Genomic DNA, 27,805 nt, shown 5'->3' with positions numbered 1-27,805 from the left:
ATCTGTCTTTCTCTTCAGAATTTCATGTATTTATTTTTTACTTTCCCTACTTGACTTTCCAATGAGAGATGTGGCAACTGATTTGCTTGAGTTTGAGTATAGAGGAGAATTGAAGCTCATATTTCTATGGAAGCATTTTATAGTTACCATTATAAAGCAGTTTGTTACCAAAACATGCCAAATGTAAAGTCCCAAGGTGTTGATCTTAAAAGTACTTTCATTGCATTTAAAATTGGTAGTCAGACTTTTTCTTGTAAATGTCAATAATGCTAAAAATATGGTTGAGAGATATTCTGGAACCATGTTTTATGATTCCATGAACTTTTAAAACAGTTTCAACTTTTAAGAACTCTCTAATTTCAAGAAAAGTTTCCCGAAAAAACTGATTCGTTAAGATTATTAGCTAGACTTTTATTACCAATAATCCTGTGACACAGAGGCACACAAATAGATCAAATTACATAATGCATTATGAAGACATTAAGAATTTACTGAAGATGATGGTGGAGAAGGGTCAAATAGGGTTAATTTTTTTTTTTTTTTTAATTATACTAAGTTCTGGGTTACATGTGCAGAACATGCAGTTTTGTTACATAGGTATACCTGTGCCATGGTGGTTTGCTGCACCCATCGACCCATCACCTACATTAGGTATTTCTCCTAATGTCATCCCTCCCTTAGCCCCCCACCCCCAACAGGCAACGGTGTGTGATGTTCCCCTCCGTGTGTCCATGTGCTCTCATTGTTCAACTCCTACTTATGAGTGAGAACATGTGGTGTTTGGTTTTCTGATCTTGTGATAGTTTGCTGAGAATGATAGTTTCCAGCTTCATCCTTGTCCCTGCAAAGGACATGAAGTCATCCTTATTTATGGCTGCATAGTATTCCATGGTGTATATGTGCCACATTGTCTTAATCCAGTCTATCATTGATGAGCATTTGGATTGGTTCCAAGTCTTTGCTATTGTGGATAGTGCCACAATAAACATATGTGTGCATGTGTCTTTATCATAGAATGAGTCTTCCTCTGTTGCACAGGCTAGATTGCAGTGGTGTGATCTCAGCTCATTGCAACCTCTGCCTCCTGGGTTCAAATGATTCTCCTGCCTCCACCCCCCAAGTAGCTGGGATTACAGGCATGCACCACCACACACCGCTAATTTTTTTTTTTTTTTTTTTTGGTATTTTTTAGTAGAAATGGGTCAACGTGTTGGCCAACCTGGTTTTGAACTGCTGACCTCAAGTGATCTGCCTGCCTCAGCCTCCCAAAGTGCTAAGATTACAGGCCCACTTTTAATATTAGATTGGGAAGCTTCTTAGAAGCTCTTAAAGCATTTCAGTGCTTTCATTCAAGTTTCTCCTGGCACTAATTGTCTTTTCTCTCTTATTTCTACAAAATCCTCCTCAGCAACAAGCAAAATGGCCTTTATGTTCCATAAACGTCTTTATGTCTTAACTCTTCTCATCAGACAGCTTTTCCTTTCTACTGCACTGCTTTCACCTCAGACCTTTCTATACTCTCTTTCTTATGAAAAAAAAGATACTTTTTTTTGTATTTTTCAATTTGAATTCCTCTGCCTTTCATAGAACTCTGAAAATGAAGATCTGTTCCAAGACTACAACATCCTAAACTTTAAACAACAACAAAATCCTCTGTATAATTTAGGCTGAAGTTAATTTGTAAAGTTAAAACCACCAGAATAACAGGTGTTGTTTCCCTCTCATAGAAAAGTCCAGAAATGAAAAATATGAAAACTCCCATGTGTCAATAAGGTGCCAGGATGTATTATTTATTATTTTTGCATCATCATTCTCAAAATATGGTTTCCTTCTCCAAGATCTCATTCTCCATGGGGCCTGCTGAACATACATTCACTTAATCCATACTTCAGAGTACAAACAAAAGAAATGTGCAAGAGTAAGACAGAGGTTACAGTGTTTCTATGAGCCTTTCTAAAAATTTCTTAAAACCTGTTCACTTATATGCTACCATCTCATAACTTAGCCTCATGGCCAAACCAAGTGGCAAGGGAACCTGAGAAAGGTAATCTTTGTGGAGGGTGCATTGCTGAGAGTTCTGTTAACTAAGAAAGAAGGGAGGATATTGCATAAAAGGAGGTAACCAGAACCCTTTGTAGCACTTGCCACAGTATAAATGTTTTCATTTTCTTTATGATCATCAGCATCATGTAGGCAAGCATTTATTAAACTCTTTGCACATTGCTAAAGTGCTTGGTTTTCATTATCTAATATCTAGTGTTTTCCTCACACCATTCCTAATTTACATATGAAGAAACCAATAATTTAATAATTATATTATTTGACCGAGGTTACAGCTAGTAAGTCACAGGACTTTTTTTTTTTTTTAGGACTGTGTAACTGGAAGTTCATGAATTTCAACCACTAGACTTTGTTCTGTTTCCCCTTTAGTCAGGACAGATTTGATGGAATCTAGTCATTTGTAACTTTGAAGTGGCTATCCCAGCAAAGTATCATGAGCCAAATTCTAGATTTGTTTAACTATGAGTATAAAAACCCTAGTGCCTTCGTGAAAGCATTTTCCAGGAAGAAAATGAAAAGATACATCAGTTGAGAAGGAAGAGTTCTGTGGTTGAACTTCGTGGCAGTGTATAACAGGTGAATCCAGCTACATGCAGAAAGCAGCTGTTTTTATATAGATGGCCTGAAGAAAGTAACTGATACTCCTGCACAGAGGCTAATGTGAGGCTGAATATTTAATAATATAATAAACTTAGGTCCTGCCTGCAATGATGGCAGGTGGGATAATTGATTATTGGTATAAGTAATGTCTGCTGCACTGATTGTGAGTCAGTATCTAAGCACCTTGTCCAAGACACCAAGTCTCCATGACAAAATGGAGGTATGAAATTTCCACAAACTTGTAGAAGTACAAATACTTGACAGGTTATTAGTCAGAGAATTCAATTAGAGCCAATAGAGGCTTCTTGAAACAAAGGAATGATTAACTTGCCAATGCAAATGTAAACAGAATTCTAATTAGAGAATGCGCTCATAGTTTCTCATTTCTTAGATTAAGTTTGCCCTGTTGTGTCTTTAGCTGGGTAAACTAATTTTTCTATCCAACAATGCTAGTGTACAAATGTTCCCCTGTAATTCCGTGTAGGCCCAGTTTTTGTTAAAAACACAGAGTTTTAAATGCTGTGAAAAACAAACAAGAGTAACATCATGACTATCCCAGCAAAACAAACAAACAAAAGTATGACCTCATCATTAATTAAAATAACCATACGTATTTGGAAAGATGAGTCTAAGAATGCCATTTCTTCAAGAAATTTTGAGCTAATGAGATTAAAGTACAAGAACTTCATGAGTAAACTATACATTTCACTCAGCATCGATGGCCTACACTGAATGGACTATTGCCTATAAGTCACTGCAATGTTATTATACCTGTAATATATACAGCAAAATCCCTATACAACAAAAGAACAACTATTCCTTTAAGTCAATAACCATGACAGCCCAGAGTTTGAATAGTAATCTTAGAGATTTTCAGTTCTTTGCCTTATTTTTATTATAAATTATTGATGATCGGGTATAAGGGAATCGATTTTCAAAAAAGACGGAGGCACAGAAAAGTGAGAAGAGAAGCCATGTCTGGGGCAAAGCAAAAAGCACACACTATTACAGTGACTCTGTTGAGGGCCACTAGTTAGCCTTTGCTGTGTTTACTGCCCTAGCCCTTCCATCATCACCTCAATTGTCTTTTCCCACACTCTTTCTTTCCTCTTCTTAGTCTACAAAGTTCAACGATCCCAGTCAAGAGTCCAGTAGTTATAGGATGGGTTTTGGCAAGACTATTTTTCCTTCCTTTTCCAAGGCTCTTCAAAGGAAGCAGACCAGGTGGTTTGCTTCTTTTCTTGCTAGTGACTGGAAAGAACAAGGAGAGCAGGAAGCAGAGTAGCTGAGAATACTTCTGATCTTCTTCCATTCATGTGATCCAAAATAGGAAAGCTTTTTTTATTCTCAAGAATAACGCAATTTTGCTGATTAATCTCCATGTAAAGTTCCAGTAAAGATCCTGTAATTTTAAATAACAAGACCTAAGACCCTCCATTAAAATGGAAAATATCTTTATTTCTAAGAGCATGCCATCATATACTATTACAAATGACAGGTTGAATTAAAATCCAGTTGCAAACCTGGTATAATGCACCTTTCACGTGGCTCCCCATGAAGACAGTTTAAAAGACCAAGAGGAGGGTTAAAATCAGGGGCTAACATCAAGAAAGCATAGAGGGTAAACCTGGAGAAGAGCAGAAGTGGGAAGACCTTTAGCACCTGATAAAATAATAACAAAATCTGCAAAGACTTCAGATTTAATGAAAAGAGTCTCTAAGAAATTTGACTTTGTTCAAATGAGACCTCCAGCATTAATGAGATACTTCTTCTGCGGTCTTTGTAGTCTGTACTAATTCATATTATCCACTAATTTAGTCAGAGCCCAAGGGAAATGGCAGCATCAACAAGCGACTCCCATCCATTGTGGAAGATGAGGAAGAGGAGGAGGAGGGGGAGGAAGAGGAGACAGCCTCTCTCTCTCCCATCTGCACAAGGGGATCTTCTTCACGCAACAAGAAGGTTGGAAGCAGTAAAACCTACCTGGGCTTAAGCTTAAAGCAACTGGCCTCGGGAACGGTGCCCTTTCACTCACCTATCAGAGTCTCCAGGTCAAATTCCCCCAAAACCAAGCAGGAAATTGACCCCCCCAACCATAATAAAAGGAAAGAGAAGAACTTGAAATTGCAACTTTCAACTTTGAATAATGCTGGACCCCCAGACCTCAGTCCAAGGTGAGAGTTCATATCATATAACTTTCTCACATGATCGTGGCTGCCTTTTACACAGAGTAGTACCTGCCTTCAGCCTTCTGAGCCTTTCTACTCCACAGATTCCTCTCCTGGAATCCTCAGCTTTTCTGAGTTTTGTGGGCAGTTTTTTGAGTATATGTGCAAGTGTGTGTGCATGCAGGATGAGCAAAATAGCTTTAGTCATGTTCTCAAAATACTAAATGTTCAGAAATCCTTCTTTACTCCCTTTATTCATTTTGCACTACCTATTATGTTAAATGTATATTCCTACATTGTGATTTTATGATTGATAATGAAAATAAAAGAAATGGAACAAACTCCATCAATGTTAACCCCTCAGTGCTCGATCTTACCAAAAGTTTCATAAGCAACCAGTTGAAATTAGGAAGAAAATGAAATGCAGATTTTTATTTTTCATACTATTCTTGCCTTATTATCAAGGATGGCTAAAACTTAGTTTTATTTCTGGTCTCTTCAATAAGTAACATAGCATGGTTCTATTTTTAATTTCTTAAAAATCATTTTAGAATCCACTAAAGGTGATTGAAAGCATGAAAAATCCTGATTCCGAAGATGTTCAGGGGTAGGCCATGGTGTAGAAAAGCAACAGCCATCATCAAAATCACATAACAGCTGAATAATAAATAAAAGCATGAACAAAATATGTATTACTTTTTATGTTTCATGTACTTTGCTAGGTAATTTCACATTCACAGTTGCATTTAATCTTCTCAGAACCCTATAGTTTGTGTTATCTCTATTATAAAGTTGTAAGAAGTGAAACTCAAAGGGTAAATATTTTATCCAAGATCTCAGAGATACTAAGTACTGAAAGGTGGATTAAAAGTTTGTTTTTCTGCTTATAAAGCAAGTGATCTTTCTCAAATACTATAGTTTTATTATTTATTTGAACAACATTCTTATTCATTAATATAAAATATTAAGGAAAAGATAAACAAAATAGGTTTAGTAAAAAGTAGGCGGATGATAAATTTTCAAGAATTCAGTTGGAGATGGTAATTTGAAAATATTGCTTAACTCTCCTTCTAAGTTTATACTAAAATTAAACATAATAAATTATAAATCGGAAGAGACTGTATCAGAGCTGAGAAAGAAAGGTTTATATACAATATGATCCTACATTTATGAAAAGAATATATGTTCCTTTAGAGAGAAAATAATATTTTAGGGACATACATCAAAATATTGACTATAGTAGTAGATTACAGGTGATTTTTATTTTCTGGTTTTTTGTTACCTTTATGTTTAAATTTTCTACAATCGACTTGTATTTTTTTAAAATAATGAGTGGATTAGATACTATTTACCATGAAAAGAAGACTAAATACTGATTTAAATATAATTCTTTAACTCTTACATTTAGAATTTTCTGTAAGTCTAGAGTAGAGGTGTAATATTTATTTTCTGTGATGCTAAGGGTTAAAACCTGGAGAGTCGTGATTTAACATGAATTTAGGTAAGAGGACTTTTGTACCATACCTTAAAGTTTTGAATCTGAGAATAAGTAAAAGAACCTCTGTCTACAACATCAGTGTGTGATAAGAAACATAATGTGATATAAAATTGTGAGCTACATATATAATTTTAAATTTTCTAACAGCTACATTTTTAAGCGTGATAAAAGTGAAATTAATTTTAATAATATATTTTATTTGACAGAATATGTTCCAAATATTATTTTAAATTTAAATAATATAAAAATAGTCAGTGAAATAATTTACATTTTTTCAACACATTCTTCAAAATCCAGTGTGTATTTTATTGTTACAGCACATCTTAATTTGCACAAACCACATTTCAGGTACTCAATAGCAATAGAAGGCTAATGGTTACTATATCAAATAGTTCAGTTCTAGAGTGTCTAGAATTTAGAAATTTAACATAATATCTTTTAACTCTTTTAAAAATACTGGAATCCATGAATATGAATCCACAACCAGTCAATTTCCTTTATTTTAAGTAGGATTGTTGATGGAATTGAAGATGGAAACAGCAGTGAAGAAAGTCAGACTTTTGATTTTGGCTCTGAACGAATCAGATCAGAGCCCAGAATTTCTCCTCCTCTTGGAGGTAAGATCCATATTTAGTCTTCTCCCAAGGTACAATATTTCTTATTAACTTGTAATGTTTGCTATGGACATTTTTTTGTTTGTTTGTTTGTTTGTTTTTGCTTTCCTGTCCTTAGAATATTCTCTCTGTCACAGACCCTTACCAATACCATTGAATAATTTGACATGAGTTTATGCCATTTCAAAGTTAAAATGTCATTTGTGATCATTTCTCTGTCCAGATTGGATGAGCTTCCCTTTAGCAGCCAAGGTAATTGGTATGCCAGGAGACTCAAATTTCTGCTATATTTCAGAGGATAACCATATTTTACTATTATAAATTTAGATTAATCCACAAAAGCATTATCTAGAGGAAATGCCATGTTGATTGTGCACTGAAGGAACATTGGTTATATTTAAGCAATTTGTTCAGTGTGAGGTTATATATTGCAGTTTTCCAGAGGAAAAACAACTTCAGAAAGATATAAGCATGTTGGAAATGATGGAGAACTATGTGATGTGCTAACCTTCAGTGATGGTGAATTAATGTGAGGGTACTCCAACTCTAATCCCTGTCTTTACTTTTCAATCTTGAGTTTGTTGCTCATAAGAGGAATTCTGTCAACAAGACAAATAAAATGACAAACTCTAAAGAAGACACACCTGTATTTGATAAAAAGAGAATAATGAACATGTGTTGAATAGGCAGAGACAATCCAAAACAATTACCAGCAAACTACCTAATTCAAGGCCAGCAATTCTCACCCAGCCTCCCCTTCCCTTCCCACCAAGTTCTAAAATCCTTGTGTTAGAATGTCCTGGTAATTAACAAATCCCTTTATGAACAAAGCCAAACCCAAGAAAGACATTTGAATGTACAGTACTGGAGATGTTTCTCTGGTAGAATACCAGCATTTCATCTGAATCAGTAATTCTTTCCAGCACTCATCTTGGGAAACTAAAGGATACTTGTGAAATTCCTTGATTGGGAGTGTGAAGTGAGGAGAATGCAAAAGGATAAGGGGTACAGTCTTGATTTATTGATTTAATTGACTTACATATGTTGATATTACTGTGCTTGGACCAAGGATCAAAGAAATCATAGTTATCATCAAACTGATATATTTGCAATGAAAGCCTGTTGACACCTCAATTGGATATTTATCTTTTTGGTTCAACTAGAGACAATGCACAGAAACTCACCATTTCATTCACATATTTCTAGTCCTACCACTCTTTTAGCTTCTTCCTCTTCCTTAGCCTATCACCTACCCCTATGCTTATGCATTCAAGCAACAAGCTTTCTAGAAGTAACTTCCGAAATATCTTAGTTCTCTCTAAGACTTTCTATCATTGCTGCTACCACTCTTTCTCTAGCTACATCTATCTCTTGCTTGCATGACTACCAAAGTCTTTGCTTTGACCTCACACCGTTTTCTATGCAAAGTGAATTTTATTAATTCAAATTTATTTGTATTACTCTATTCCTATGCTTAAAACCCTAATATGGTTTTATGTTGCCCTTTGTATGAAATTCAAACCTATTGCATAATTACTTTATATTAGTTATTTTACTTTTTTTGTAGAGATGGGATCTCCCTATGTTGCCCAGGCTAGTCTTGAACTCCTGGGCCCAAGCAATCCTCCTGTTTCAACCTCACAAAATGCTGGGATTACAAACATGAGCCACCATGCCTGGCCTACTTTTTAAATGTTTATTTTTCCTGCTCGATTCTAAACTCCATGAGTGTCAACTGTATTTTCTTTATTGGTTGCTATCTCCTCTAAAAGAGGGCTGGCCTATCGTATATGACCTTCAATCATTCGTTGAATGAATGGATTATCTCTGCAAGATATATCTGCAAAACAATTTCTTATTACTCTGTTTCAGAGTGTTTTGAGTTACTTTTCTTCCCCTACCAACAAGTTTTCTCCTCATAATTGACCAGAATTAGGGTGGTTATATCTGTCAAATCTTTTCCACTCAAGCTGGCACTGACTCACCTGTACTCTTGTCCCTGACAAAAATAAATATATTTGGAAGAGCAAAGTAGAGAAAAAGTGAAGAAGAAAAACTAAAAGCTGGGAGAAATTACCCTTTAGAGTGATGCAGGAAAAGAAAGGCAACCTGCAGTGGATATTAGTAGCTGATATATATGTGGGAGGAAAATGTGCTCGTGGGCACAGGAATCAATGTTTAGAATGGAACGAGAGGATGCAAATAATATCCCTTTTCTATGGCTTGAGCACTAACTATGATACAGTTTTAAACAATGGTCAAAGAAAAGGAAACGTGCCATCTTGGAAAATGGTGGTGACTGTACTCGAGGAAATGGGGTATTTGCAATGGACACATCCAGTCACTGTAGGTGCAATCACCACCATGATGTGTATATCTGGTGCCATCCAGAGGAATACAAAAACACTTGCTTGATCCCCAAAAGACAGTACAGTGCACAGACATCAGCAAAGATTAAAAGTGGTAGCGTGGGCTTTCTTCCATATTCTAATTGCCTCAATCCTCAAATATGAGATTTATTCCTAAAGGACTCATTCTGTGTGTGTGTCACTTTCCAGATCCAGAGATTGGAGCTGCTGTTCTCTTCATCAAAGCAGAGGAGACCAAGCAGCAGATAAACAAACTCAACAGTGAGGTATGGAGCTCTTTCTTTTGTCATACTTAAATGGTAAGAGGAGATATAGATCCTAGTTACTCACAGAAGCAGTGTAATATAGTAGTTACAAGCATGCATTCCAGAATGAGACCACCATGGGTGAATCCCTACTCTGCCTCATGTAAGTTGTGTGACCTCTGACAGGTCACGTACCTTCTCTCAAGCTCCACCACTCCATGTGTAAGCAGGGAAGAAGAATAATACCTGCCTCGTGGCCCTTTGTGAGATTAAATAAAATGATCTAGGTAAGTTGTTTAGCATAAAGTAGGCAGTAAATAAATTATTATTATAATTAATATCATAGATATATGCATATTTGGTTTAATTGGTACATTTTAAACTTTTTCGTGACCTTCCATTTTTAATGAGTTAAAACAAGGTCACTAGTTCACAGAAGAATGCTGTTTCTCAGTGTAGTCAAATGGCCTGAACTCTGTCCTTTCCTCTGACTTGTATTTGCTTGTGTCACCTTGGGTACTTTACCTCTCTAAATCTTACTATCTGTTCATTTTTAACAGTTTTATTGAGGTATATTTATATATCATAAAATTTGTCCATTTCACCAATAATCCAGTGAGTTTTAGTAACTTTATTGAATCCATCATGTATAAATCAGTTTTAGGATATATTTTATTCCCACAATAAGATCTCTCATACTCATTTTACAGTTAATCTCTATTCTTATGTCCCAGCCCTAGGCAACTACTTATCTACTTTCTATTTCTATAAATCTGCCTTTTCTGGCAATTTTATAGACATAAATATAAAAATAAGATAGTTTCTTGATTACCATCTTAATTGGGGTCTCTCTCATAAAAAATAAAGTAAAACAAGTTCTGAGATGATATGGGGGCAAATAGTTTATTTGGAAGGTGATACAGGAAGTATAATTAAAGAATAGAGAAGTAAGACAGAAAAGGAAGGAAAGCAAAACAGAAGTGTTAGTGAGATAGTTAAACTTGTAAACAACTGGGGCTCAATCCCACTGGAGGCCTCTGAGAGACTATGTAGGACGACTCAAAATTATTCAACCAAGAAGCAAGGAAAAGTGGAGTTGAGGCTCTTCAGGCAGCCCTGAAGAAAAAAAAAATTCCTCACTCGAGACTATGCAGCAAAACCTGTGCCTGTCTTTGGTGACCTTCAGGGTAGACCCAGGCAAGGGCATGTGGGCAGGGACAGACAGTGCAGTAGAATCCTTTTCTAGGAGTAAAGTTATTAATAGGTGATTTGATGACACCTTGGGGAAAATGTAATCACGTGATGGTATTGATGAGATTTACGAAGAATGAAGTTCATATAATCAACTTCCAGTTATCTGTAATAAGGGTGGACTGAATAGCTTGTCATAAAATCTGCAGGTTTCTCTTAAACCTGTGCTTCTTCAGCTTTATGGAGATGTATGTTTTACTGCCATCTTCCTTCTGCACCTGCCCTCTCTGGAGCTGAGATTGTTGCTAATAAGAAGTAAGAGAGCCAAAGGGCAGACTACCAAAGCAGAAAAGGAAAGCTAGATGGTCCACTAACTGGCTTGAAAATACTTAAATCCAAAAGACTCAGCCATGCGCTGGATCACCCAAATAACCTCCTGTTAAAAGCAAAAAACAAACCAAAAAAACACTGAAACCCAAAACAAAACGAATGCAACTCCCTGTTGGAGAACTGGATGTTAACCTTCTATTGAACAGTTTCTCTTCAGATACCGCTCTTAGCTAAAACCACCCATCAATATCATTTGAATTCTTTCCTCTCGTATTTGAGAAAAGCATTTAATAATTTTAAGAACCGACTGATCTGTATCTTAGTTCATATATTAGAGTTAGTGATTCTTCTGAGAAAAAATATCTATATGTTCACCTTTAGGAATGTAGATATTTTTTCCAAGTTAGGGCTGTAAATCACACAGTTTGTTATTTTCCTTTGACAATGTGAATCAGGGGTAGATCCATTAACAAAAACAAAATTACCATTTGAAAAACAAAATATCTTCCCAGTATGATCCTGTATTCACGATTTCTTTTCTTTTTTTTTTTAATCATACTTTAAGTTCTGTGGTACATGTGCATAACATGTAGGTTTGTTACATAGGTATACACGTGCCATGGTGGTTTGCTGCCCCCATCCACCCATCATCTACCTTAGGTATTTATCCTGATGCTATCCCTCCCCTAGTCCTCCAAGATGACATACATCTTTTTATCTTGTCAAACATTTAAATAAAAAGGGCAAGATAAAATATCAAGGTCCAACTATTCTTTCCCAAAGAATTAGGTTTTCCATAAAGGAAAATATCTGATTTATTCACGGTTGAAGCTTAAGTAGAAAAATCTTATCCTTCACACATAATTTAATTTATACACAGTTTTGACCCTTTGGATAGTGCATTAAAACCCACTAAGACAGGCAGAATAAAAAATACAAATGGACTTCAAACTTTAAAATTATCCCTTTTCTAACCTATTTTTCTTTTCCTCATCTTTCCTGTAAAATGATAGTTTATATAGAAAAAAAACTTTTTGAAAGTCCAAACCTGATTTTACCATTTTGCCTATTTTCTATTACTAACATGTGTCATCACTTGATTGCTTTATTCTTTGTTTTTGCTATTATTTGGTTAATAGCAAGCAAGAGAAGAATTGATAATAAATGTGGGATGTACTGCATGATAAAAACTCTGCCACCAAAAGGACGACCTAAAATACGTGTGACACATGCCAGGCAGACTGTGGGGCACTGTGTGAGGTGTCAGAGCACTGCAGAATCTCTATTCTAAGATTTGTTCAAAGATTTAAGACATAAAGAAACCGTTCAGCAGTGTGTATATTTCATAATCATAATCTGCAAGCTAAATATGGAACAAAAGTCTGAAAAGGAATAATATTGGTAATTACCTACATTCACAGGTTAGGAGAGTTTAAAAGATGTGGGGCAGTTGCTAATATTAGAACGCTTTGACCACATTGCCATTGCTTTACAGCATAGTATGAAATAGTGTGACTCTAAGGAAACTCTTTGAAAATTACAAAAATGTCACAATAGGGGCCTTGGGCTGTGTAAGTCAAATGCTCCACTTCTGAAAAGGTTTGTAGGTGAAGGTTAGAGTGCATTCTCATTTCTGAAATGTGGCTGACCCAGAAAGATACAGGCCATAGCTTACCAACGGTGACTGTGTGCTCTGACACAGCAGGCATAAGGCATAAAACACACTATGGAAGAAAGAGAATTCACTTTGGAAAGAGACAAATATTTAGATTCCTATTCTATGATTTCAACAAGGTGTTTACCTTCCCTATGCACTATTGTCCTAAGGCTTTAGAGAAAATTATTTTATATCATCACTATGACCTAAAAGTTAGATTTCAAATTTAATTTTGTAACATCAAGATCTTTTAGCTTTATTTTCTCATTTTCAACTCCTCGAAAAGTCCAGTTACTGTTTCTAACATTTTGAAGAGTCCCACCGTTATCAGATAAGCACTGTTATAAATTATACTGAGGTAACAAACCCCAAAGTGATTAAAATTTATTTCTCGTTCAAGCAAAATGCCTAACACAGGTCAGTAGAAGTGGCTGCACCATCTGGAATGTCACTGATTACTGTTTTCCATTTGAAGTGTGAAGCATAATTGTTTGGTTTGAAGGATAAACACATCATTTCTGCCGGTATTTTATTCACCAGAACTAATTCCATGGGCATGGTTAATTTCAATGGGAGAAGACAGTGTAAGCTTTTGTATATCCCAAAAGAAATAGAAAACTGGACACTGGGCAGGGTGCAGTGGCTTACGGCTGTAATCCCAGCACTTTGGGAGGCCAAGGTGGGCGGATCACAAAGTCAGGCGATTGAGACCATCCTGGCTAACATGGTGAAATCCCGTCTCTACTAAAAATACAAAAAAAATTAGCCGGGCGTGGTGGCAGGCGCCTGTAGTCCCAGCTACTTGGGAGGCTGAGGCAGGAGAATGGCGTGAACCCGGGAGGCAGAGCTTGCAGTGAGCTGAGATAGAGCCACTGCACTCCAGCCTGGGCGACAGAGTGAGAATCCATCTCAAAAAAAAAAAAAAAAAAAAAAGAAAAAGGAAAAGAAAACTGGATACTGGCAAACCCTCATAGTATCTACCATAGCACCTAAAAGCTAATAGGAAAATTTTGTCCCTCATTTAATTTTGCTCAAAATTCAATTCCAAGTATCCCCCAATTAAAAGTATTATGTATTATCAAAGTAAAAAAAAAATACCAGCAATGAAAGACCTTCCACTGGAAAACAAAGAATCTCAGTTGTTTTCTAGGTTATACTTGACAAAGCTAATAGATTAATGAAATCTCCTTGAGTCAAAGAGATGGAATAATAAGAGAGGCTGTTTTTTATTTAAAAGTTGCTTTACTACTTTTCTAAATGCCTACAAAAACAGGATATTACCAATAATTCACATAAGGGAACCTACATGAGTAATATATTATAGTAAAGTTGATTCCTTAGTCCTCTGAATTAGTGTTGCCATTATATCTTTTCATTGACAAATGAGTCAACTGAAACACACTGACAGAATTGTCAGGTCATTCCAAGATTTGTCTATATAGGCTTTTTTCTTCTTCATCCTGATCATATATAGTTATTGTTCATCAATTTTCAAAGCAAAATATAAACAAAGACTGTACATTCACTTTTTGACTTAGAATGACAAAATTCATTTAACTCCTGGCAAAATCAACGGTTTTTCTTTTAATTTTTAGATACGTGTTATTGATGTTAATACTACGTTTTGTGGACATTGGTTTTTAACCTGGAATGTTTCCAACTAATTTATGCTTTGTAGAACTCTTTTTGGTTATTTTCTAGTTCTCAAGCCTATATAAATAGGCAGATTTGTAACTCTCATGAGAATTTTACTGCTTTTTAAAAATTTTTAATAACAATGTGGATCTCTCAAAAGAAAAAAAAATATGTACGCCATTCAGAAAACTTCTCCTGTGAGGTGTGGATTTAAAATGCATGTAACTTTTGGAGACTGGTTGTTTTCTTCCTCTTTGCCTGTGATTGCTTATAGATAGGGCTCTTCTCATCTTTGAATAGAAGATGGATATATCAGTAAGAGCCCAAGTAAAAACCAATGCCACATTCCAAATGGGCAATTTTAGCAATGTTGAATTAAAAGGTTATTTACAAAGAAGTTAGTAGAGTATAGGGAAACCATAAGGGGTAGAACCACCCCTCTTGATAATAACAACGGAAGCTCACCACAACTCCTAGGTCAGAAGGGGCCAGAGTAGAGAGCAGTTACTGAATCATGAGTCAGAGAAAGCTTGGTGGAAAAGGTCAGTTGTCAGAAGCTGTGCTCTTTTGTTTTGTAGTGACATAGTGACTACAGTTAATAACAATGTATTGTATATCTGAAAATTGCTAAGAGTAGATCTTAAATGTTCTCACCACAGAAACAGTGGTAAGGATGTGAGGTAATAGATATGCTAATAAACTTAACTTAGTCATTCCACAAGGTATACATATATCAAAACATCAAGTTATGTGACATAAATATATATATATGATTTTTGTCAATTTAAAAAATCAAAATAAAAAAGAAATTTCTAAATATATTGGGGCTGAGGATCTGTCTGTAGAGCATGAACTAGCAGCATTGGCATCAACTTGAGCTTATAAGAAATGCAGAATCTCAGGCCCTGCCCAAGACCTACTGCATCTGAGTATACTCTTTGTCTAAATCCCCAGATGATTCCTATACACATTAAAGTTTGACAAGCACTGTTCTATACAACCAGTATTCTGAGAGCAGACAAACTTTCATCTGGTGTTTACTGATAGCAGTAAAGATCCCTTAGCCAGACAGCAATTTGAACACTAATCAAACTTTGCCACAGAAACCAGGAAAACAGATGACAAAAGCAGTCAAAGGGTTGATAAATAACAGATTACCATGGTACAGCTGAAGTAATGTCCAAAGGCCTGAGCTTGCAGAAACTCAACGAAGCCATTGAATCACTTTCAGGACTATAATTGGTCATTTTGTATTGGTAATGTTGGACTTGTAATTCTTCCCTAATTATAATTTAAGAGACATCGGCTGCACCTGCAGAAGTAAAACCCTGGTTAGTAGTCCTGTGTGACCTAGAACAAGCCACTTCACCTTCCAACATTCTAGTCTCTCCAGCTGTAGACAAAGATTTACAACTTTTATTAGTAATGGGATTGAGGTCATCATTTGGATGAAATGTATGCACATGCTGAGTGTGATTATTATTTTAGCTGACAGATAAAAAGACTATCACTTGTTTTGAATGCTTTGTAAAGCAAAAGACACAAAAATGAAATTATGCCAATCGTCTTTTTTGTTTTTCCTGTTTGTGGAGTTTGTTTGAACATGTCTAAATCCTATGATAAATATGCAACATAACAAAGGATTAAATGAAAAACCATTTGCTTTCCCCTAATCATAGCTTGTAAAAATGTATATGTATTTGTAGTGGGGCGGGGGATGACTGGTATAATTAGTACCCCTTAGGAGAATTGTGTCTAGCAGGCAAATGTGTACATGTTTGGCAAAAATTGAGTGACAGGTCAAGAATTCTTCAAGCTAAGAAGATTATGTCAACAGATGCATACCCCATCTGCTCACTGAATGCACAAAAATGGAAATCACATTATTTTCTCTGCCTATCAACGGAAGTTCCAGTTATACTTAAAGCCCAATAATTATGTCACACCAATAGCCACGATGGAGAAATATAAAACATATGTAAAATGAAGTAAAGCTATTTTATATGATTTTATATGTCATTTTATGTGAAATGAAAGGTATTGTCAAAGACACTTTTTCTCTGGTCCGCATTAGTAACTCATACTTTTATTCCCAAAAGGCACAATCTAATGACACACCAGAACAGTAAATCTGTGTTTACACCAAAAAACACACAATCTAACTATGGACACTGACAATGCATATAGGTCACCAGTACTGCAGATAGATTATTTAAGCGGTTTAATAACATGATGTTTTGAAAGCTCCCATTTTGAAGTGGTGGAGACTTCCATGAGACATGGATCTTATATGAAACATTCTTACCTGCTCGAGGTATACTGACACTTCTTTATCTTTCAGTGATATTTAAGGGCGACTGATGAAAGTGAGTTACTGAAGTTCAATTGAAAATAACAAAAAGTCATAAGAAATTCACCATGAAATTCACTATTCATTGAATTATTCATGAATCAACAAAGATTTGTAGAGTTCTATTATGTGGCACGATTTTCACAGGAGCTCAACTACTGTAAAGAGCAATAAATATATGTAGTAGCTGCCCTACCTGCCCCCCGCTCCACATTGGTCCTTATTCAATTCTGATCAAAACCAGGCTGCACATCCTTACATCCTTTATAGAGAATTTTTAATCCATCTGAATGCAGTTGCTCAAACTTTGTACTTGAAATACAGGACCTTAATCTACATTTTCCAATGGCATCAATTATTGCTGTTTCTACTTGCCACTGCAAAGATCCATGCAAGGCAATACTAAAAATTCAAGACTTTTTCTTCTGATATTAATTATGTAAAATTGTTACCAGGAATGGCTTATCTCTCCATGCTAAGGCAGAAGAAGAGTTATGGAGATAACTGTAGTTTCTATTTTCTTTAAGCTAAATACTTTCTGGATTAGGATTCCCTCCCTTGCAGAAGTTCTCTACCAAGCTTAGTGCCTGTGTCACAAATCCACTATCAAATCGAGCCACCTGGAATTCTGACATGATACCAGTCATATGGGGACTAAAGTTTTATATCTATTATATTATTTAATCCTCACAACAGGGCCCTTATGGAACTATGACACAGAGTAACATTACACCAATAAAACTGATGAAACATGAGAGGAGTAAACCAGATACTCTGGAAATGTAGGGCAACAATGACTATTTCCAAACCAACAGAAGTTCTGAGGAAACCTGGATACAACAGAAATAGAAAAGCTGTGGTAGTCAGTGATTCCCTTCTTAGGGTTATGGAAGGATCAGTGGGTGGATTATCATGGCCAGTTGGCAAGTCAATTGTCACATAGGTTTTTATTCATGACAGGAGATGTTGTTTAACAAGAGCAAATGCATTGCCTGCAAAACGTCTAATGATTTGTGTGGTGAATGCAAGAAGCTGGGAGAATAGACAAGGGAGGAATCTTTAGGTGCTTCAAAGTTTTGGATACAAAACTGTACCACTTGGAAGCACAGATGGTGTTTTCATCACTTCTTTTTTTTAACAGTTGGGATTTTGGAAGAGATAGAGGAATCTTGGATGTGAACAATTGGCTATGCAGATGGTGATGGTAAACTGGTTTGGCCAACAGTTTTAAATTCCAGGCTGATGGATTCTTATCCATGGAAGAATAAGAAGGAGAAGGGGGAAGAAGAAAAAAAGAGGAAGAGGGGAAAATGGATAAAGAAAATGTAAATTAATAAACAAATAAGAATGTATATTGTTATGTTTCCTTTATGCAGTCTTTTTATAAAGAGAATCTGAAGGCCACATCTACAATAGCCATCCAGAGTAGCAATCAGGGATGCAAAATGTTTGCCAAATTTCAGTTGATAAACAACTCTTAATAACTTAATTGAGTTCGTCACTTGGCATTCATAATGTAGTTATGAGATCTAAGAATCAGTCACTGGGGGAAATTTCCCAGAGAATTAGAACTACCCATGGAAATCAAGTTTATGCTGGGACAGATGACAAAGCAATAAGACAAGTGAAATCCAGCAGAAACCTTGGCTAATGGAGACATATTTCTACAATTAGGAAGGAAACACAATAAGGGAAAAGGGATTCTTAACAGTAGAAATACCACCTGCACTTAAAATGATAGTCAAGGCTTTGCTTTAGGAAAGTTATATATATGAATTCTAACAGTCATACCCACTTTTAGTATATATACTTGGAATGAAGATGGCCAGTTACAGTTTTTCCAATACAATTTTGTATCAGGCAACTTTCCCCTAAAATATTTATGGTAAAATCATGAGATAAAATAATATCAGAATCAAAGGCAATATAACAATCAAAAGTCCTTCAAAATGGAGGTGTTGTATTTATTTTACATTCAAGATTTGCTGAGTGCATGTTGTGTTCTAGGCATTGCCTTGAGACCAGGAGATACTGAGATAACAGTTTTACCCTCAAGGAACTCAAAGACTAGTTGGTACAGTCTTGTGTGATGCAAATTGGTCAGGGCTAAAACTGCTATGTGAGTGTCAGTAAGTCAAGGAAATGCTCTGCTGAGGAAATTAAGTATTAAAAGAAGTTTGAAGGAGAAGATTTTCTTGCCAGACAGAGAAGGGCAGAGGAGAAGAGCCCACAGTCAGAAGGAACAGCACGCACCAGGGCAGTGAAGGGTAAAGCTCACTGTATCTGATGGTGTGCAAGGGAGAAAACGCAGGACATGGAGTCATTAAAAACTAAGTGGGGCTTGTGAAGGGCTTTGTATTACCTGCTCAGAAAGATTGCATTTTCTAATATGAGCGTCAGAAACATTTAAGTATTTTATGCTGCTGTTGAGGTAAGTGGGAAAACTTAGGCTCATTTGATCAGAAGAATTTTGTTTGTTTTAATTGACATATCTCTTTGCAATTAAGTTGTATTTTGAAGACATATCCTTTTTTTATTAATTATACTTTAAGTTCTAGGGTACATGTGCACAACGTGCAGGTTTGTTACATATGTATACATGTCTTCTTAAGTGGATAGGGTTTTGTTCACAAAGTAGCCCCAACAATCCTTTTTTAGCAAATGAGTGTCTTCTTACCATGCTATAGAGAAGCACTTGCACCACCACCCTCAGATAGTAGCAACACTGCATTCTTTGCCTTCAACATTTGATCAAGACTGAGATCTTTCCTGTTTTAGAATAAATTTTGATAGCAAGCACAGCAGGAAGCAGTAAACAAAAAGGCAGTAAAACTTTATGGCATTTTCTGTGGCAGTATGTTGTCACCTTTACTGTCACCACAGTCTCTACTTCTAGGAAATGCCATCTCTCCTTGTGACAGCTGGCTTTGTCATGGTAAAAAGAGAGATCCTTTACTTAACACAATTAATTCCCTCATGCAACTTTAATAAGGTTCAAGGGTGTATCCCCAGAGACACAGTGACAGGAATCTTCCCTAACATAAATTGATTATTTCCCTCTAGAGTTAAAGAAATCTGTTTCCTTGAGTTCCTTGCTCCTTTTAGTTCAAGCTAGGATAGTAATTTGTTTTCTGAAAATGTTAGTGCTTGTTTATGTTCCTGGATCCTGTCAAGACTCTGGATTCCCATTCAAAGTTCATGGCCTCAAAGTTGTGCAAATGCATGGTAAGCCAGGCACAGAAAGACAAATACTGCATGTCCTCACTCGTTTGTGGGAGCTAGAAAAATATATCTCACAGAGGTAGAGAGTAGAATGATGATTACCAGAGGCTGGGAAGGGAGAGGTGAGGATGAAGAGAGGTTAGTTAATGGGCACCGAAGTACAGTTAAATAAAAGGAGTAAGTGCCATTGTTTGACAGCATAGTAGGGTGACTATAATTAACAATAATTTATTGTATATTTCAAAATATCTAGAAGAAAATATTTGAAATATTCCCAACACTAATAAATGATAAATGTTTGAGATAGTGGTTATACTAATTATCCTGAGTTGATCATTGCACACAGTATTCATATATAAAATATCACATGCATCCTATAAATATATATGATGATTATATATCTGTAAAAAAAAAAAGAATGTGTCTATGCAAAGGTATTTCAATCATGGAAAAATATCTATTTATTTTGAAAACTAGAAAAATATTTCATCAGAAATATGTCTATTAACATATCTGTTTCCAGTTCTTACCCTGAGGAAACTATTTTTGCATTCATATAGTTTGCTATGAAGATATTTTACTGTGTTTAATCAGTATCCTATTTTTTTAGAGATGACGCTATTTACTTAATGTTGAATTAACATTTCACACAGCTTTTTACTCATGAGGCTACCTTTCTGTGTCATTGTGCTCTTTACATGTTCTGACCACATTAGGAAAAATCTCTCAACCCTTTCTTAAGCAATATTTCTTTTTCCACATGATAACATTCTATAACAGAATGAATACCAAACTTAGAAGTCCTAAATTCTAGACTGAAGACTGTCATTCATGAAATAAGTGACCTTAAAAATGTCCTTTCACCTCTAAGTCTTATTGCTCCCATTTTACAAGTTGAAAAATAATAATACATCCCTGCCTGTCTTAGCACTGTTTGTAGATCCAGTAGGGAAAATGTACCTGAAAGCACATTGTATAAATTTACAAACATACAAACATTTGTTGAATAACATAAGTTGATGTGCCTAAAATTCAACATTGTTCTTCAGAGACTGTGCCTTTATTTAATTCTCAATAGAAGGTCAATTCAAAGCATTTTTATTGGGAAGTGAACTAATGTAGCCCTGGTGAGCTTCACACAGGAATTTAGCTTGGACAGCCTATATGAATGGATGGCTAATGTGCCTCTTTAACCAGCTCATTTAGTGGCAGCCTTGTCTTCTGAAATTATAAGAGTTAATCAATTTAAGATGGAACCCTTGTGAATGTAGGTAGTGCAAAGATCCTGGGGTAATGATTTAAGTGTGATCCATGTGCTTTAGAATTGAAGTTTGGCAGGTCATGAAATTGACAACCTGTAGTAAAGATTTCAAAGCATATTGAATTTTTCTCATATTCATTGTTTCACTTCTCAAATGTGGGACTGAGAGATGTTGTTGTCTTCAGAAGTTTTAGATTTGCTGAAAAGCCTAGACAAGTATTCAGTTGAATCCCTCGAGTTTCAGGCCAGCGGAAGGGCAGAAATAGTTTTGGCCTGGCAATTTCAAGACAGGTGTTACCAGTTGGTTGCCCGAACCATGGAAGAACCTCCTTCTGGCCTTTTTTAAAATGCCTGACTTTGAGCAGTGTTACCTCCTGATGGACCTGCCAGGGAGAATTAGTTTCAGAATGCACTCACAGTAAGTAGACTGAATTAAGTTGCTGGATGAATTAGGAATATGTACTTAGATGTTGAAGAATGTCTGCCCAAAACAGCAGTCTTGAATGAATCTTCAGTTCAATGAAGTTGAACTACCTCTTTTTGTTTCCTGATTATATTTAGCCCATAGGTTCATTTGCTTCTATTAGCGTTTTGTGGTTCATGACAGTACAATAAAGTCATAGAAAGTCCTTTATAAAATACAAAGTATTGTAGCAATGAAGGCAAAGTATTACATTATGTTAGTTATATGAATATAACCAAAGACTAGAAAATATATGTGTGTGTCCTGCTTTCTGAAATATGTTTTCCTCAATTTGAAGAATACATATCCTTTAGAAAAGCCAACTTTAAGTGAAATTCAATTTTCTGGTGTTCTTCCATGATTCAAATACTGATGTGGTCATTAGGAAAATAAATTATCTGAAGAATTTTATTATGCATTTTAAGTGTAAAACGAAGACTCTTCAACGATTCTTAAGTGTTTGGGGGCTGTGAAAGCTAAATGTCTCACCTAGAAAACAGAATGAAGTACATACAACACAATTTGTTGTTCTATAATTCCATGGGGTTTCAGGTTCACTGATGGGTTCCAGGACTCTCAGACACTCTGCAGTGCTTATCTCTACTTATCCGCATTGCAGGTCTTTTTATTTCTTTCCAACTCTCATTTCATAGCTTTCCCTTTTTCTGCAAACTTTCTCTGTAGCAAATCTGGTATGAATTCTTCTGTAGCAACCTCACCATCACTGAAGGCCACTTTGTCTCTGGCCTATAATAAACATAGGCTTCAACCAGAAATGGCAAGAGTGAGACCTACCATTCACCAGGTGTCTACTCCAAATAGGTAGTAGTGCTTAGTGTGCTGAGTGCTTTACATGCAATTTCTCCACTCCACATTGTTTTGAAGCGTCCGGTGATTTTTGTGCACTATCGTGCATCCCATTCACCCAGAGTGAGCAGAGATATCATCAGTACTTAAGAGGTGATGGATCCATATCTCTCATTCTGTTTAAGAATCCCAAATCATTACTTAAGATCCCCAGACTACTTATGCCCCTCTAGGATCTTTCAGAATGAGGACGTCTTTAGATCAGGATGTATGTTCATTCAGATGCCTAACCTACCCAGTCACCCCTTGGGCTTGGTTGGAGTTGGAGCAGCTTTTCAGGCTTTCTTATTAAGAAATTTCTTTTTCATGGCTCACACCTGTAATCCCAGCACTTTGGGAGTCCGAGGTGGGCGGATCACAAGGTTAGGAGATCGAGAGCATCCTGGCTAACATGGTGAAACCCCGTCTCTACTAAAAATACAAAAAATTAGCCAGGCATTGTGGCAGGTGCCTATAGTCCCAGCTACTCGGGAGGCCAAGGCAGGGGAATGGCGTGAACCTGGGAGGCAGAGGTTGCAGTGAGCCGAGTTCGCGCCACTGCACTCCAGCCTGGGCGACAGTGTGAGACTCCGTCTCAAAAAAGAAAAATAAAAAAAAAAGAAATTTCTTTTTCACCAAGCAAATGCTAAAATGTTTAAAAATAAATAAGGAGGAATAAAAGAAAACCAAAAGAAATATCACTTCCCTGCTTCATTTCTCTGAAATTTGGTCACTACTTTGCACCTCTAACTATTGCCTTTCACTTTGCTCTATCCACATAGGTAACAACATTGACTCAGGAAGTTTCTCAGTTGGGTAAAGACATGAGAAATGTGATCCAGCTTCTGGAAAATGTTCTGTCACCTCAGCAGCCATCACGGTTTTGCTCTCTGCACAGCACCTCTGTGTGTCCCTCCAGGGAGAGCTTACAGACCAGAATGAGCTGGAGTGTGCACCAGCCTTGCCTACACTTGCAAACAGGCGGGGCTGCCTATACGCAAGCACAACTTTGTAGCAGTAATATCACCTCAGACATTTGGAGTGTGGATCCCTCCTCTGTGGGGAGCAGCCCCCAACGAACTGGAGCTCATGAGCAAAATCCTGCAGACAGTGAACTTTATCATTCTCCAAGCCTTGATTATTCACCTTCCCACTACCAGGTTGTCCAAGAAGGTCATTTGCAATTTTTAAGGTGCATCTCTCCACATTCAGATTCTACGCTGACACCTCTGCAGTCCATTTCAGCAACTCTCTCATCCTCTGTCTGCTCCTCTTCGGAGACATCTTTGCACCTAGTTCTCCCAAGCAGATCAGAGGAGGGCAGCTTCAGTCAGGGAACTGTGAGTTCCTTCAGTCTGGAAAACTTACCAGGATCTTGGAACCAGGAAGGAATGGCATCAGCGTCTACAAAACCTTTGGAGAACTTTCCACTGGAAGTTGTCACAAGCACAGCAGAAGTGAAAGATAACAAAGCCATAAATGTATGATATTAGTGCCCATGAAGCAGCTGCTGATTTCAAACCTACCACTGCATGACAGTTTTAGTTTGCCTTTTTTGCCTCTGGTGGGTAGGAAGACTGAGCAAAGCTGGGAATCCTGCAGAAAAGAGTGTGAGGAGTCAGGGAAAGGCAGAACCACCTCCATGCTGTAGCAAACAATTTCTAGATGCTAGAAGCATAATAGAAACATTTTTCTGTACAGGTATTAAACTACTGGTCTGTTTGACAGACATTGGTAACAATCCAAAGACCCTGAGGGTCTGAGCAGCTAGAAGTCCTAGACAAAGAATTTGTGGATGACTTTTGTCCCAGGTGGCTTTTGTGAAGTGTGGCAAAGGTTTTTCATGAGTGCCTGATTGTCATTCCTGAACAATATCCATAGCACTGTTGGCCTCAGGAGTGTACAGCTCCTGCTGATCTATTTTTCTTTTTGTGAAGGCAAAGGGACAATTATCACTGCATGTCATCTCCTAGACAATCAGTCAAATAGAACTGGTGGCCAATTGTTAGCTATTCGCACGTTATTTGCCATGTAAATGAAAACGTCTTTATTTATCAAAAAAACACAGAGGCTATTTTTATATCCTTGGTATGAAATATGTATTTAAACTATTTAAATATTTATAAAGAAATGAATGTTTTCTTTTCATTTTGGTAAAAAAAAAAAAAAGCTTGCTGTTTTAACAAGAAATGCACTACTGTTGTGTATAGTAGATCAAAAATTATTTATTACTAAGAGGATGTAGTTTCCAAAGGAATCCCCCATTTTCTCTGCATGTAGTTTGCAACAAATGTATTCTCATGCTTCTGGATTATAAAAGAAAAGTGAAGTCATATTTTGTTGATGAAATAAAAACATGGACTGAGTGTCAACTACATGAGCTTTGGCATGGGGGTAGACAGGCTCCATCTAGGCTCTGCCGACTCATGTCAATGACCTGATTCAAGGTCGTTGTGCCAGCAGAAATGTCTGTCCTCTAGGCATCATATTTTGTGGCTCAAGAATTCAAAATGGGTCTGTGGACATAGGGCAATTTTGGACTCAAAGTGAGGGAGAAAACCTGGGTGTGTCCTTTCCCAGTGCTTTTCTTTTACAAGAGGTAGTAGACCAGTGGAAATCCCCAAATGGAGCCAAGACTTCTGAGCTGTAACTTGTGGGAGTAATACCAGCTTGCAGTGGGTCAGCACTTTACCTTTTTTCTTTAAGGCTCCACAACGCTATGCAGTGCAGTTGTTTTCATTCCTATTTTTCATAAATCTCAGGGGAAGCCCCAGAGATTACACAGTCAGGAATGCTAACACAGTCTAGAATCCGTAATGTTCCCTACATCTCTCACTAACAGGCAAATTCAGATGCTGGGATTGGCAATGATTTAAGCACCTTCACTTAAGTTTTATGTTATGTTTTAGAACAGTTATGGTCTAATTGTCTTGGACATTTTGGGAAGACATATTGGGTTCACATTCTGGAGTTCTCTATTTTCCACCACAAAGAATAAACAATCTGAGAATTGTATCATTAAAAGTATCTAAACACACCAAGACTTCTGATGTTGTGTGAATCTTGCACCTTAAAACTGGATAGAACAGCAGAGAGAAAAGATATCTTTTCTAAGAAAAATGAACACAGGACATGTTTATAAGGCAGGTCACTCAGGACTCAATGCCTTCTACTTTCCTCCTCTCCAAAATTCAGTCTTTCCCTAAGTTAAGGCGAAAAGTGAGACAAAGGCAGCATTCTAGATTTCATGTATTCATTTACATTCTCCCTTCTGCTCTTCTTGACCTGTGTAATCATTTTAAGTGCAGTTCAAAAAGAGTTAACTGGTGTTGGCTCACAGGTGTCCTTCCGGCAAACTACACTGCTATTACTAATGCTAACAAGAATAACTGGCATTCTGTTTCTTGAGTACTGACTTTGTACCAGTCAGTTTTTAGGAATTAATACACATTATACTTCCTTGTGTATTAATCAAACACTGCTAACAGTTACTTATTTGTTATTATTATCCTTATTTTACAAGTGAATAATTGAGGCACAGATTTTTTTTTAACTTGCCCAGTCACATTATTTTAAATGATTGATAGACTCATGGCTGCTCTAAGTACCTCTCTCTTCATGTTCACATGCATGCTTGTTGATCTTTGAAACTTTACTAATAATTACAATTGACCACTGAACAATGAGGGGCAAGGGGGCTGACCCCACACACAGTTAAAAATTCATATATAACTTTTGACTCTCCAAAAATTTAACTTTAATAGCCTATTGTTGACTGGAAGCCTTACTGATAACATAAACAGTTGATTTACATACATTTTGTATATTATATGTATTATATACTATATTCTCACAATAAAAAAGCTAGAGAAAAGAAAATTGTATTAAGAAAATCATGAAGAGCAAATATGTTTACTCTTCATTAACTGGAAGTGGATCATCATAAAGGTGTTCATTGTCATAGTCTTCACATTGAATAGGCTGAAGGAGGAAGAGGAGGAGTCTTGCTGTCTCAGGGGTGGCAGAAGCTGAAGAAAATCCGCATATGAGTGGATCATGCAGTTCAAACCCATGTTGTTCAAGGGTCAACTACAACTTTTTTCAAAATCAGTGAATAAAATATTTGAGTTATTTTTACAATGCAAGTAAACAAATAGGATTAATTAGCTAAGTTCTTGGGATTTGGGGATGTTCCCGTGAATTGGCTGGAAACAAGCCCATATTTTCCATCCAATCACCTTCTCTGTATTTACTCAACATCTGACTTTAGCAGGCATGAGAGCCAGCTCCCTGACCTGCATGGAGCTGCAGCTGGACAAAAGTGAGTAAGCACCTGGGAGGAGAGAGGGCTCCCATGCATTTCTTCCATGAGGACCTCTGCCTCATCCAAATCAGTCCCATTTTATTCCTTATCGACAATTTCCCCCATCTACTCTGACAAATAGGACTCTCCCATATCCAGGGCAACTCAGGATGATACAGTTTAGTTCTATTTTGTTTAAGTATGTGCTAATAATATTCTAGAAAGTGAGAATTTCAAGTTTTCCTAGATGTTTCATTGTCCAAGCATTGTAGCTGCATAAATAGCAAAGGCCCTTGTTTTCTTATCAGGGATGCATTTTTGAGCCCCTCCATTTTCTTCACCTACTCACCCTCTGCTGAAGGAACATCCCAGGAACCCAGAGGCAACAAAAGCAGTTACTTTCTTGGTCAAGGTAGTTTTTTTTTTTTAATTATTATGTTGAGAATAAATATCTTCTATGCAATTCTAATTAAAACCAGAGAGATTAAGCAAAACTTCATATTAATTCAATATAAGAAGAAATTTCTGATAATTCCGGCTACTTACAAATGGAGTTTATTGTTTATCCCCAATAAAGTGTCCTCTCAGAGGCTGCATGAATATTTGATAGGAACAGTTTTTCCAGAAGGTCTGTGCATTGGATGTGAAGTCAGCAGAATGCCTACATCACAACCACAGGGAGTATATATTTGAAATGCAGAAAATCTAGCTTCAAGCCAGCTGCTTTGGATGGGTCCTGAAACTCTACCATTTAGTAAACTTCCTGCGTGACTCAAATCTAAAGGCTGAGAAGTATTGGTCTAGAATCTATAGAAGTACAAGTCTGAGTCCTAGCTAATCTGTATGTAAGTAGACAACTATTGAAATTCTATTAAGGACAGCCCAGAGTCTGTAATTGTATAATAAAGAAAGTTGATTAACTCCTAAATCAGTAGTCCTCCAACTTTAGTTCAAATAATGTATTTCTGGAGGATCTTATTAAAAGAGAGATT

The 27,805-nt window shown here is 36.6% G+C and overlaps 1 protein-coding gene across 1 annotated transcript in view; it reads left to right on the top strand.

Annotated features, from left to right (window-relative positions):
- KCNH8 (potassium voltage-gated channel subfamily H member 8) overlaps positions 1-24,678 on the top strand; it is a 380,589-nt gene extending 355,911 nt beyond the window's left edge. Inside the window, 4 exon segments of the mRNA NM_001261509.1 lie at positions 4,480-4,835; positions 6,838-6,944; positions 9,500-9,576; positions 23,293-24,678. Coding sequence (NP_001248438.1) covers positions 4,480-4,835; positions 6,838-6,944; positions 9,500-9,576; positions 23,293-23,997 — 1,245 coding nt within the window. The 3' untranslated portion in view covers positions 23,998-24,678.
- Positions 24,679-27,805: the final 3,127 nt, after the last annotated feature.

The sequence above is a fragment of the Macaca mulatta genome, chromosome 2, assembly GCF_049350105.2.
Source record: "Macaca mulatta isolate MMU2019108-1 chromosome 2, T2T-MMU8v2.0, whole genome shotgun sequence".
NCBI lineage: Eukaryota > Metazoa > Chordata > Mammalia > Primates > Cercopithecidae > Macaca > Macaca mulatta.
The sequence above is the reverse complement of the archived record's forward strand: the minus strand, read 5'-3'. Positions and strand labels throughout refer to the sequence as shown.